This window comes from Lipophrys pholis (genome assembly GCF_963383615.2).
Source record: "Lipophrys pholis genome assembly, chromosome: 22".
NCBI lineage: Eukaryota > Metazoa > Chordata > Actinopteri > Blenniiformes > Blenniidae > Lipophrys > Lipophrys pholis.
In genome coordinates, this window is record NC_137644.1 from 19,961,057 (window position 1) to 19,974,038 (window position 12,982).

The 12,982-nt window shown below is 44.2% G+C and overlaps 1 protein-coding gene across 2 annotated transcripts; it reads left to right on the forward strand.

Annotated features, from left to right (window-relative positions):
- Positions 1-80: 80 nt before the first annotated feature.
- On the forward strand, positions 81-12,290 carry LOC308127244 (serine/threonine-protein kinase 38-like). 2 transcript variants are annotated; one of them, XM_080492150.1, is made up of 14 exons: positions 81-455; positions 5,258-5,397; positions 5,758-5,809; positions 5,901-6,023; positions 6,107-6,190; positions 6,263-6,386; positions 6,829-6,983; positions 7,065-7,167; positions 7,351-7,412; positions 7,688-7,805; positions 7,942-8,065; positions 8,481-8,576; positions 8,687-8,778; positions 9,929-12,290. In XM_080492150.1, the coding sequence occupies exons 2-14, from the start codon at positions 5,270-5,272 to the stop codon at positions 10,051-10,053; spliced, it is 1,386 nt and encodes a 461-aa protein (XP_080348276.1). In that variant the 5' UTR covers positions 81-455; positions 5,258-5,269; the 3' UTR covers positions 10,054-12,290. The 2 variants fall into 2 exon arrangements, with proteins under 2 accessions (XP_080348276.1, XP_080348275.1); XM_080492149.1 differs by lacking the exon at positions 9,929-12,290 and having other exon boundaries at positions 8,687-9,303.
- Positions 12,291-12,982: the final 692 nt, after the last annotated feature.

The window sequence follows — 12,982 nt, forward strand, 5'->3', positions numbered from 1 at the left end:
TCATGTGAGTGCAACATCTGATTGGTCACAGCCAAGCAGAGGTCCTCCCTAGTCTTCGCTGATTGGCCGGAAGACACGTCACTCAGGTGCTGCGCGGTTGCGTTTGCCATAGCGTCTGATGAGCCCGACGGTGTCAGGAAGCAGCGCTGCCGATTTCTTCTTTTCTGGCGAAAAACACGTTAAAGACGCGGGGATTTTCTAAGTCTGCGACGTGAATGAAGGCATCGGAATATTTTCAAATGATTCCCGACGAGGTTGCCGCCACCGTTGGAGGACTTTGGTCATGATTTGGCTTCGATATCGGTGATGTTTACTGTGTAGGTTCCTCCAATAATTGGAGCCTCGAGCCCTCAGCAGCCTAAATATCAGGCGCAAACGAGCCCATTTTCTCTATTTTTCTACTTGTTTGTGGTCTGGCGGCGAGCCAACAGTTGACTCTGGAGCAGGACACGGAGGTAGGTGACATTACAGGAGACGAACTGTGGGTTTTATTGTTGTTCTGACTTGTATCTCATCCGGCATCAAATCGGTGTTTCGGTTTAACTGGTTCCGCTGTTCACTGGTGACCGACTTCTGCCACCAGCTGCTGGTAACAGCAGATGTTAAAATAAGACCCGCAAACGATACGATACTTACTTGCGCGGTTAAACGGCCGTTCGCCCGGACAGCTACGGATTTCGGTTTTTAACATCTGCTGCGACAAGGGGACTCGAGAGGAAGTCGGTCATCATTTAACAGGGAAACCAGATAAGCCGAAACATCGGCCTAGCAGTCATCCACAAAGACCTGGTATTATCTAAAGTCATCTCACTGGTTAACATGCAGAGACAGATTGCAAATCTCTGACACTTTTCTGATGTAGAAAAGCTGATTAAAGCAGACCTTGAATGTACCATCCGAACCCACAAGATCACAAATACCTCACGTCAGTGTTTTACCTGAAACAAACTAAGACAGGACGTTTCATATCATTGTGCCCCAATAATTTACAACACCTTCACTTCCTTAACCTAATGATTGGAATTTGTTTGATTTATCAATTATATTGTTCATGCCTTTACTTTTTAAATCTTCAAATGAAAATAAATACAACTCCTGACCAGAAACAGTCAAGTACAGTATACAGCATTTTTCACATCGTGGATTCATTTCTGTAGTATTTAGACCGATTACAAGCACATATACATCACAATATTAGGAGCAAGTATTCAGATTTATGTAAAGCATATGCACATTTTGAATGGTGATGTTGTGGTTAGCATTTCTGCCTTATAAGAAGATCCCCATAGCTGCCTAATTGTGGGAGGAGTCAAAGGGAGGGCCTACCTTGATTGGGATTGGCTAAACCCCCGATGACACTATATAGGGTTTGATTTCTGATTGGCTGGTTGGAGCAACACACTTTTTTTTAAAACCTGAAAGAAGCCAGGGAGAGAGAGGACAGACTGTCTAAACTTCACTTCCAGGAATGGGGACGCTTATTACTGTTGGAAAACCTTTAGAAAGTGAAGTTTGCATAATATGAGTCGTTTCAAAACACATTTGTTTCCTGCCCGATACACTCTGATTTGAAGCTACACTCTTGAGCCAAATCAGCTCCAATAAATCATTCCAGTCAATCAGTAAGGAGTTCACATGTTCTCCCTGGGCGTGGGTCTGATCTGGATACTCTTAAAATCCCATACGTGAGTGTGAGTTGTATAAAGCAGGAGATGAGTGGATCTTTGCAGGAATTTATCCTCTCATGCCAAAGCTAATGGAATGCAGGGAGAAGCCTCCAGGAGCAGCCAGCTTGTCTTAAGATATGAAGCTGCTGGCGTCCAGAATCAAGTGGTTTACAAATACAATTTGTGGGTGAAACAAAGCCTCCGTGACAATTGCAGTTAACTTAGAGTGGTGAATTACACAAACGACTGTTGTATGAATACTTATGATGCCTCTTTACTGTGAGCACACAATAAAATGTGATTAGTTATTGACCTCTCTTCAACCTGCTTCGTCACACCGGCGGGATCTCTGATTCAAACGGTTAATGGATAACTGAACGTCCCCCTTATTCCCGCTGAAACTGGTGGATGACTGGACAGTTGGACGGGTGCACTTCACTTTATATGTACAATTTGAGGTTTTATTTCACTGGCGTAATAAAGGAAAACACAAAGCGTCCCTTGTTTCACAAATTCTCCTTTGTTATCTGGCACCGGTTGAGAAAAGATCCGGTGTTGGACGCTGCCACAGTTTCAGGTGGACTGTGTGTTTTCAGCCTGTTGGCGTGTTTTCAGCCTGTTGGCGTGTACAGTCTGCGACGGTGACGCGTTGTGAGCACACATCACCCATTCCTCTCGCCGGCGTCATGACTGAGGTCTTTCATTCAGGACGGAAAGGCTTTCCTGTGCACTCGCTTAACGGCTCCTAAAGGGCGGAGTGCGTCTGTGTGGGACTCGCTCGCGCAAGAATTCCTACACCAAACTGAGATTTCCACCTACCGAGAGGAAAGAGTGACTCGGTGGATGTGTTGCCTGGGTTTTTCTCTCATTCCAACCCCGCTTGCTCCGTACACATGACGCTGTACGAGTGTGAGCTCGTCATCTGCTGTCTGAAGAGAAACTGGTCGACTGGAGGCTTTCCGCTTCAGTAAACTCAGAAAAATCTATGAATCTTTTTATATGTTTAAGTCGTTTACCACCAAGATGAGTGGATTTCTTCAGAGTGTGTGGCTTTAACAGTGAATAATGTCACTGAATGAGGGATTCTGGATTCGGTGAATCTTGTCTGTTATTGGTTAATTGTACTGCTGAAGTCCTGTAAGCCTCTGTGATGACCACCAAATGATCATAGTGTTTTATTTCTCTAGTTTCTGGTAGTTGTCAAACCCTCCCAGTATCTTAAGCCGCTGAATTTAAGTCTTTTCAGGACAGTTGAATTTGTCGAATTGGATTTTTTTTCCAGTGTGACCTTGGTCCCTTTACCAGTTTGCGTCAGACGCTGAGCTCTACGACCAAACGTTTCCTGAAGCCGTGCCTGGACTTCCGTGCTGAAGTCCTGTTTCAGGCCGCATGCTTCAGCGTGAAAATAGCCAACCTGCTTTTTATACTGCCTTCCTTATAAGTGCCCGAGTGGCGCGGCGCTGTTTGTTTGGCCAGAGGGTGGATCTGGGTATCCTCATGCTGCCGGGCAAAGCTGAAGGTCCGGCTCTCTCCCCGCTGTGATGCAACTGTTTAAATGTTGGTGAGAAAACAAGCACGACACTCATCCAGCTCCTTGGCAGCGAGCCCAAGTGGGGGCTTTTATTTGATTTTCTCTCCTCAGAGGATACTGTGACGTAGAGGACTTTGGGTAAAATGTTAGTCTTGAGATGACGGTTGTATTTGGAGGTTTCGTTGGTTTTGTTCGGAGCTGAGTTGAACTCATCATGATACCGTCACAGAATCAAAACAAGGAATTGCCGTATTTGTTTCTGCATAACGGGCAGGGCTCTTAAACGATCAATAGCCTGTTAGTGGAAAGTATACAGCTATATTTAGAATATTTTTACAGCTTCACTTTGCTATTAGTCTTTTCTGATTGGGAACTGGAGCACATGGCTCTTTTCTTTAAAACGAGTGTCGAGCATAAGACCGGTCGGCCAAAACTGGCCAAACCACTAACGGTAAAAATTTGAAAGAAAACATTGATTTTTCAATGTTTTTTTTAAACATATTTCTTGAGAGTAGCGAACATAACTGAGATGTCAGTGATGAAACTGGGACTGTATAGCCCCTGAACTATAAAGTTATTTAAAACATTCAGACTTTGGATTCCAAAGAAACACAACCGTTGCAGTTGTACCAACAAATTAAATGATCTGATGCATTTTTTTCAGGATAAACAGCAGCAGCCCGGCGGAGCAAAGGTTTAAAGCACAGTGTATTTGCTCTACCGTAATTTCCAGACTATTCCGCACCCACCGAATTTAAAAAGGAAAAAAGAGAGAGCTCCGAGTTACGTGATGAACCTGAACGAATCGGCGGCATGAAGCTCGTTAACCCGTAAAAATCCATAAATTACCCGCGTTGTTGTTTAAAGCGTGTGAAAAAAGTAGAGGCTTATAGTCTGGAAATTACGGTAATTTCTTTCGTCTTTCATTGTGATTTCCATCCACTGTCTTCTATACTAGAAGATGCCACACTGAGTTTTACCATGACAGCATCGGGCAGCGTTTCTAGTATTTTATTGGATTTTATACAAATCCTCTTTCACACCGAGGTCGGTTCTTTGGCAGCTTTATGTTTTATAAACTGTCCGGTGATTCAGAGTAATGAAGCAGCTCAGGGATTCATGGCCGAAGCATCAGAGCTGTAACAGTCTGCTCTTGTGCTGCTCCGGGTGTTTTACTGCTGATCACCGTCCAGCTGAATTCGCCTCGATAAGTCACGGCCTGGTCATTTCCTCTTGGTTTCTTCCCAAACTAAACCGCTCGCAGCAGCGATTCCCCTCAGAAGTCGGGCGTCAGGAAGCGTCCTGTTGTTGTGGAACTGTCGCGGCCGAAACGGGAAACGGACCGGTGACTAGACGAAACACGGGCCGTATCTCCAGGCTGCAGGGCTGTTTTATCTCTGAGTGAGCTAATCAAGCCCACTCGCTCTCTCCCGAAGAAATCCAGGCTGCTCCCAATCTGACCTTGTGACCTTTCTCTTAATTTAAACCAAACTTCTACATTTAGTGCTCACTCTTTGCTTTTATTACGCCACGTGATGTGACCTGGAATTAAAAAAAAAAAAGACGCTTAATATCATTTCTAAATATGTGACGACATGAACTCTTTTCTCATTTTCAGTCTTAATTTCAGGAAAACTTCTGATTTGATGCTTTGACCTCAGTCAGCGTTGAGTTTCTCCTAATCACCTCCAGGATCTGGGAGCTTTCCTTTGCTTTTGATCCAGAGTCGGCAGTTTGATCCAGGACTGTACCCGTATTAGTTCCTAGAATAAAACCTGCAGGTCATGAGCCTCTCACATGACCGGACTCAATATAAAATACATTCTTGTATCAGGGATCTGACTTGGTCGTCTCCTCCTGCACACGGCGACAACAGATTGTCTCACCTGGTTTTGTCCCGAATGTCACAAACGTGTTGGTTGTAAGTTGTTGAAAATTTGTTTATGTGTGAAAGATAAGGTGATTAACTGTTTGTCTTTCTAACCCAGGGGAGTTAAACTCTTTACTTCAGGATCATGTACGTTCTATTTGAGACTGTGATCTCTCTCTCCCCTCTCAGGATAGTGTGGCCATGACGGGAGGGACTGCCACCGCCCTGCCCATGAGCAACCACACCAGAGAGCGGGTGACTGTGGCCAAGCTGACGCTGGAAAACTTCTACAGCACGCTGCTCACCCAGCATGAGGAGCGCGAGATGAGGTGAACACACCTGGACGACCCCGGGTCTTTACTCACTCACTCACTCACTCACTCACTCACTCACTCACTCACTCACTCACTCACTCGTTGCAGTTGTTGTAGAGTTTGACCTCAGTTGCTCTCTGCATCTAAGTTGAGCTCCCGTTCGAGGCATCGCGTGTCGGTCAGGTAACCAAGGCGAGGCGTTTCGGCCCAGGTGTGAACACAATATATCAGGTGTCCTCGCCTTACCTGAGAGCCGACCTCCGGTCCTGCTGACGCGGCTCAGTGGCTTCTGGCAAAGACGCCGAGTCACCGTTTACACCTCTGAGCCATGACGGCCGTTTTCAAGATCTCTTGCGTCTTCTTGATTCCCCTCAGGCAGAAGAAGCTGGAGAAAGCGATGGAAGACGAGGGATTACCTGACGAGGAGGTGCAGTATAAAAACCTGCCGTTTGCTGCGGTCAGTCTCTTCTTTTTGTCCTCGACTTGCCGGAGCAGCTCGGTGTTTTTACGTCTTGCAGAAGGTGATGCGGCGCTCTCAGCACGCTCGTAAGGAGACGGAGTTTCTGCGGCTGAAGAGGACTCGGCTCGGCTTGGACGATTTCGAGTCCCTGAAGGTCATCGGGCGAGGCGCTTTTGGAGAGGTACTTTAAAAAAAATTTGTTTAATTCCAGATTATACTCCACATGTGTCCCTTCTGGTGTTGATGAGATGTCGCCTCCTGCAGGTGCGTTTGGTCCAGAAGAAAGACACGGGACACATCTACGCCATGAAGATCTTGAGGAAGGCAGACATGCTGGAGAAGGAACAGGTGGAGTGTTTTCATCAGGACAGTCTTTAAAGATTAATCATTTTGTGCTCTAATCCGACCCTCCGCCCGCAGGTCGCACACATCCGAGCAGAGCGGGACATTCTGGTGGAGGCGGACGGGGCCTGGGTGGTCAAGATGTTCTACAGCTTCCAGGACAAGAGGAACCTCTACCTCATCATGGAGTTCCTGCCCGGAGGTTTGTACCACAGGGAAGCCATTGCTCTCTGTTTTTCATCACGTGTATCATTTCATTATCAATGGCATCACTTTAGAAAGAAAACGAGTTTACAGACATGAGGCCGGTGTCAAATTACGTGCTCTTAATGATCAAGGTGTCCCCGAAAATGAAACCTGGGGATTAAATTCAATGTAACGTATGAAATTTGTTTTATAAAAGCGCAACAACTAAAGTGTGAAACTAACATATTGAATCTCTGAAGCTGTTGCATTGTGGGTGTTTTTACAATCTCCCCCTGACAGCGTGGATCTGAGACTAATGCTAGTTTTCTATGTTTCATGTCGGCATCACTGAAATCTCAGTTTGGGTCTCGGTTTGTTTTTGTCTGCTACTCTTTATATATTATATATAAGTTAACTCCTCCACTGCCGGATGTATTTGTTGTTTTTCTGCTTGGCAGGCGACATGATGACACTGCTGATGAAGAAGGACACTCTGTCAGAAGAAGCCACGCAGTTCTACATCGCAGAGACGGTCCTGGCCATCGACTCCATCCACCAGCTGGGCTTCATCCACCGGGACATCAAGCCGGACAACCTGCTGCTGGACTCCAGAGTGAGAACGCCAACGCACAGGAGTGGGGGTGCTTTGCATGGCCGCCCGCACCGGGTCTGACCAACGCTCATTTTCCCGCAGGGACACGTGAAGCTGTCGGATTTCGGCTTGTGTACGGGCCTGAAGAAGGCTCATCGGACCGAGTTTTATAGGAACCTGACGCACAACCCTCCCAGTGATTTCTGTGAGTCGCTAAACTCATGTTTACTGGATAATTGAGAACAGGATATACACAAATATATACGTACTGGGCCTGATAAAAGACGACAACACACAAAAAAAGCATTGAATATTCATCCAAATACTTTGTTTATTTTTTACATACAAGCAAAATCTCATGTTTCATTGATACATTTCTCTTCTTTAGCCTTTCAAAATATGAACTCCAAGAGGAAAGCAGAAACCTGGAAGAAGAACCGGAGACAGCTGGTACGTATTTAACGTTCCACTGAATGATCTGCTGTCATTAGTGATGGAGTAAAACTGAATTAACATGGAGTTGAAATGGAAAGAGTATTTTAAAGGAAAAGGAGGGATTGTAGCTGGAAGCCTCATATAGTAATACCTGTTTCAGTCCTGTATAAAACTCAGGATCTGAAGCTTGAATATTTCTATTTTTCCACTTCTCGTGCCTCCAATGTGCTAATGTGTCAATTTGAATGATGTGTTTATATTCGCTTCACCCGCCGACATGTCTCTTTCAGGCGTATTCCACGGTGGGAACGCCCGACTACATCGCCCCCGAGGTCTTCATGCAGACGGGCTACAACAAGCTGTGTGACTGGTGGAGTCTGGGCGTCATCATGTACGAGATGCTCATCGGTGAGGAAAGAACAGTGGAAGTATCGGAGGGTTTAAAACCTTTGGGCTGCTTGTAGTCGGATGTAAACTTTGTCAAAACTCGTGAAATGAAAGGAAGAAGCGCTATTCTTGTTTGTTTGTTTGTTTGTTTGTTTAGGCTACCCGCCGTTCTGCTCAGAGACGCCACAGGAGACGTACAGGAAGGTCATGAACTGGAAAGAAACTCTCGTCTTCCCTCCTGAAGTCCCCATTTCAGAGAGGGCCAAAGACTTGATATTGAAGTAATTAGAGACACACACACACACACACACACACACACACACACACACACACACACACACACACACACACACACACACTCACTCTAGCAGTTTGACAGGTAAACTCATGTTGGAACCAGAATCTTTCTCTTCTTTTAGAAAACTTTGTATTTCTGTGGAAAAAATAAACAATCACACACGGAAGAAAAGCGTTTTTTGGCAACGATGATCTTCAATGAACCCCAAAAACACAACTATATATATATATATATATATATATATATATGTGTGTGTGTTTTCTTAATATGAAGTTATGTCATTGTGCCCCCTGGTGCCCATGTGCACTAAATGCACGTGAATAAAGAATCAGAATTTAAGAAAATGGATTTTTCCTGGTCGTTGTTGCTGGTTGTTTACTGCAGTCTGTCTGTTTCAGGTATTGCACAGACGCAGAGAACCGGGTCGGCGCGGTGAGCGTGGACGAGATAAAGGGCCACGCCTTCTTTGAATCGGTGGACTGGGAGCACATCAGGTACTGAACACTTCACACACAGTCTGCACAAGTCGTTCTGCCTTTTTCACAATGGAAGGAAACTCGTGCTGATCATGTGACCGCGCCGCTCCTCCTGTCCGTGTGACCAGGGAGCGTCCAGCCGCCATCTCCATCGAGATCAAGAGCATCGACGACACGTCCAACTTTGACGACTTCCCTGAATCGGACATCCTACAGCCAGGTGTGTTTTATCGGTTTTATTTCTATGTCAAATACTCCGAAGGTGCTTCAACAGGAAGCAGCGTTCATGTAAAGTGCAAGTCATGCCTGTGGTTGTTGGTTCATATCAGCATATCAAAAAAACGGCTCCACTATTTTGTAGCCCAGCGCTTCAGACTTTAAGTCAATTTTAAAAACTAAACTTTACTTTGGAGCTTTGGGGAGAAATGTAGGCGTGTTAGATCAATTGCTAATGTCTTTTTGCTTTTTGTTCTTTTATATCTGCTCATTAAGTCACTGAAAACCGCCAATGTTCATCAACTCTCACAGTAGAACAGCTGAAATAAGAAATAACAGAGAGCTTGACTCTTCAATGACCAAAGAAATGTAATCATGTCCAGGTTGGGGTTTTTTTCTGATTGAACTTTTGATGTACACGTAAATGTGTAAAACTTTGGTTCTTAATAAGACTCACAGAGGAACAAGGTAGAATTATTAAATGAGTCAAAAACTCAAAACATCCTGATCACATTCAATGGAAAATGAGAAAAAAAAGAAAAAAACCCTCTTAAGTGTGTTTGTGTTTGTTTAACTTTTCCCTTAACGATACACTTAAGCTTTATTCCACCTAATGACATTTAAACTCAGTTAAATGCTTTTTTAGAGCATTAAAATACACTAAAATCAGGTTTAAAGTGTAAATATGACAACAAAATACACAAGTCCCTCTGGCTGGCAAAAGATCCTTCGTTCTTACTGGAAGAACTGAACAAAATGAAATGAACTGGACTCTGCGCACACACACACACAGACACACACACACACACACACACACACACACACACACACACACACACACACACACACACACACACACACACACGCACGCGTATATATACTTTTATCAGCTACTTTCCTGTTAACACTTCCTTTTTGTGGGTACTTAAGCATACTTTGAATATTTGTTGTTTTATTGTTTGTGGCAGACAATAAAGTTTATCTTATCTAATTAAAGTTTGTAGGTAAGAAATACATGGAGAATACTCAGTTCAACCATTTAATGTGTCATTGTACTAGAATATAAATATGAGTTAATGTCATTAAGTAAAATTAGGTCCAACAATAATAGTAATGTTGAGTTGTTGTTGTTGTTGTTGTTGTTTTCCAAGCAGCCAACTCCACGGAGCCGGACTTCAAGTCGAAGGACTGGGTTTTCCTCAACTACACGTACAAACGCTTCGAGGGTCTGACCCAGCGAGGCACCATCCCCACCTACATGAAGGCAGGGAAGGCCTGAGCGCCGAGCGCCGAGCCAACCAAACACACTGTAGACGTTTACGGACACAGGGTCAGGCCCCTCCCCCCTCCCCACACCCCCACCCCCCACCCCGGGGCCCCACTGGTGCTGGAGGCCGCCGCCGGCCTCACACTCTAAATTTAAACCCTCATCACATTATTTCGTTTCGCGTCGACGCCAAGAGCTGGGAAACGCCGGGCCGCTTCACCTCGGTTGTTCATCTCGTACTCGTGCCGTCGTCTTCGCAGCTCTCAGGCCACGCCCACTAACTAGGACACCTCTCGGCATATCTGCATGTTCGGCGGCGTTTTAAACCTCCTGCCTGACGGGCGGCTGAAGCTTCAACACGGAGGTCTGACCTGAAGATGAACTGTAGTGAAGCTCGTGGTCGTTTCTTCCAGCAGGATTCCAGTGTTTCTCTCAGCCGAGAACCTCCTGAGCAAAGTGTTTCTTTCTTTGGCGTCGATGAAGGAAAATATAGATATTTAGATTTTCACAATTTAAGTCCTGTCGTCGTTCAAGAGCAGCAGGACCGTCCCAGTTGTTTCATACGTCCTGCAGATGATCTAAAACCGAACCAGCAGCTGGTGGGTAAAAGTTTCAGCTTCAGGATTTCCCTCCATTAAAATTCAGGTTTGACACAGCGATTCTCCTCAATCATCATTTTTAGAGAATTAAAAGTCTCAACTCGTTGATTTTTATGTCTTTTTTATTTATGGAAATTTAAGATTTGCACAAAATATTGAACCCGACACATTTTTGAATTGTTAATGCTGAAGCACGTCTGAAAAAGAGAGTTTTGAGTTATAAAGCATGAAAATAAATGTTCTGACTTTGTGACGGTCTCAAAATGTATAAAATAGAAAGTCACAGCGATTAATTTATGATGACACGCCGACGTCGCGGTGACCATGCTCTGTGGAGATCCTCTGAGTTCTGTTGTACGTTATTTTGCAAAACTCTAGTATTTTTGAATGCGGCGTTTGTTTGTTTGTTTGTTTTGAATCCTGTTGTCCTCCACTGCTTCCTTTGGTGGAAATAAAACAGAAGAAACACTGGAATCGTCGCTGTTGAAACACTGAACAACCAGAAAACCTGTAAATACAGTCTCTCCTCCTCGAACGTGCAAAGTGCCTTTTTGTTTTGTTTTTTTCAGCAGATCAATATTTAACCGGGCGCTCAGACGTATTTCAGTGGAAAGAAAATCAGATTAACAAAATAGAAGTTTTGTAAGTAAACCTGGAAAGTTTGTTTTAACCTCTGGAGGTCATGACAGAAACAACGAGGGGGAAAAACTCCACAATAAGAGTCTTAAGATACTAAAATAAAGTAGTAGTTTTTGCTGCAGAAACGGTTTGATTTTTACTTTTTTCGCTAGAATCTGGAAAGTAAACAAATATAAGGAGTCAGAGTTTAGACTTTACGATTCTTTATCTAGTAGATGCATTTTTTGTGTAATTTGACTCTTAAAGACGTGATAGTATAGTTACACCTCCTCCTGGTCTGGTCGGTCCAGAAAACTTCAGTATTCTAAGTTTATTTCCTCATTTGAATATTGGATCATAGGAGCTGCATTCAGAATCTGCTGTGTCTGTGTGAGCTGGACTGGCTCCGCCCACACATGCCCATCTTGGGAAGAGGAGGAAGTACTTCCTCTCGTGGTGCCATATGCCAGAGCAGAGCTGCCTACTTGTGGGAGGAGTCAAAGGGAGGGCCTACCTTGATTGGGATTGGCTAAACCCCCGATGACACTATATAGGGTTTGATTCTGATTGGCTGGTTGGAGCAACACACTTTTTAAAACCTGAAACAAGCCAGGGAGAGAGAGGACAGACTGTCTTCACTTCTGGGACGTCAGTCCAGGTATGGGGACGAGTAGTACTGCTGGAGAACCTTTAGGAAGTGGATTTTACATAATATGACCCTTTAAGAAAAATCTTGAGGAATTCTGTTTCCACGACAACGTTTTCAAGTGAAAACAGAAAAAGTGGTCGTGTTTTCAGTGTCTTGTTTACACGACGACGACGACGATGCTCGGCGCCACTGAAAACATGCACAAGCGTGTGTTTGGTGTCGTTACAATACAAACAGCACCCTCTAGTGGCCCTTCAGGAAAACTACACCATTTTCATTATTTCTAGTTTCCAAACGTTCAATAAACTTTGTTTTCAAAACGTTGTCGTGTAAACATGAAACTTTTCTGAAACAAAAATAAAGCCTTTTCACTTGAAACGTGTAAGCAGGGTGTAAAGAAGTTTAGTTTTTTTTCTCCTTGAAAATCCAGATTGTTCTCGCCTCCATTTATTTCTACTTTTGGTGAGAACGAAGGCTTTGATTCACGACGGAACGGGAAGGAACTCGTTTTTCTCCTCCGGGCTGGAGGAGAAAAACGACGCCTCAAAACGACACAATGAGTCAGAAAAGAACAACGAGCGTGTCGATTATGGAGGAAATGAATCTACGAACGCGCGTCTCCGTTAGTGTCGGATTTTCCTCCCGTTTTAAACCTGGTCTGCTCAGAGTGGCGACTCCGCTGGAAACCAAAGAACACTGGAACTCATTGAGCTCTGAACACGCTTCAGATGTAGCTGTCGCTTACTGCACTTACTTCAAAACTACCTTTTTAAAAACACAAAAAACATGTTTTCCAGAGCTGCTCGCAGAATATTTAACTTTTCTTTTCCCTTGTGTGAAAGTGGAGGAGGTTTGTGGCTGTCGCCATCACAGGAATCCCATAATAAACCGTTAGAGGTGCGACTTAGGGGCTGATAAGACTTTAATCACTTAACAAGTCATTATTTTATTTTTATTTTAACTTTCAGTGTCCGTACCGGCACACATCCAACGCAAGAAATGTCTAAAGAGGGAACCTGAAGTCGGATGCATGTGTAGTTTTTATTTTATTTTTTATATATATGTTTATTTAAAT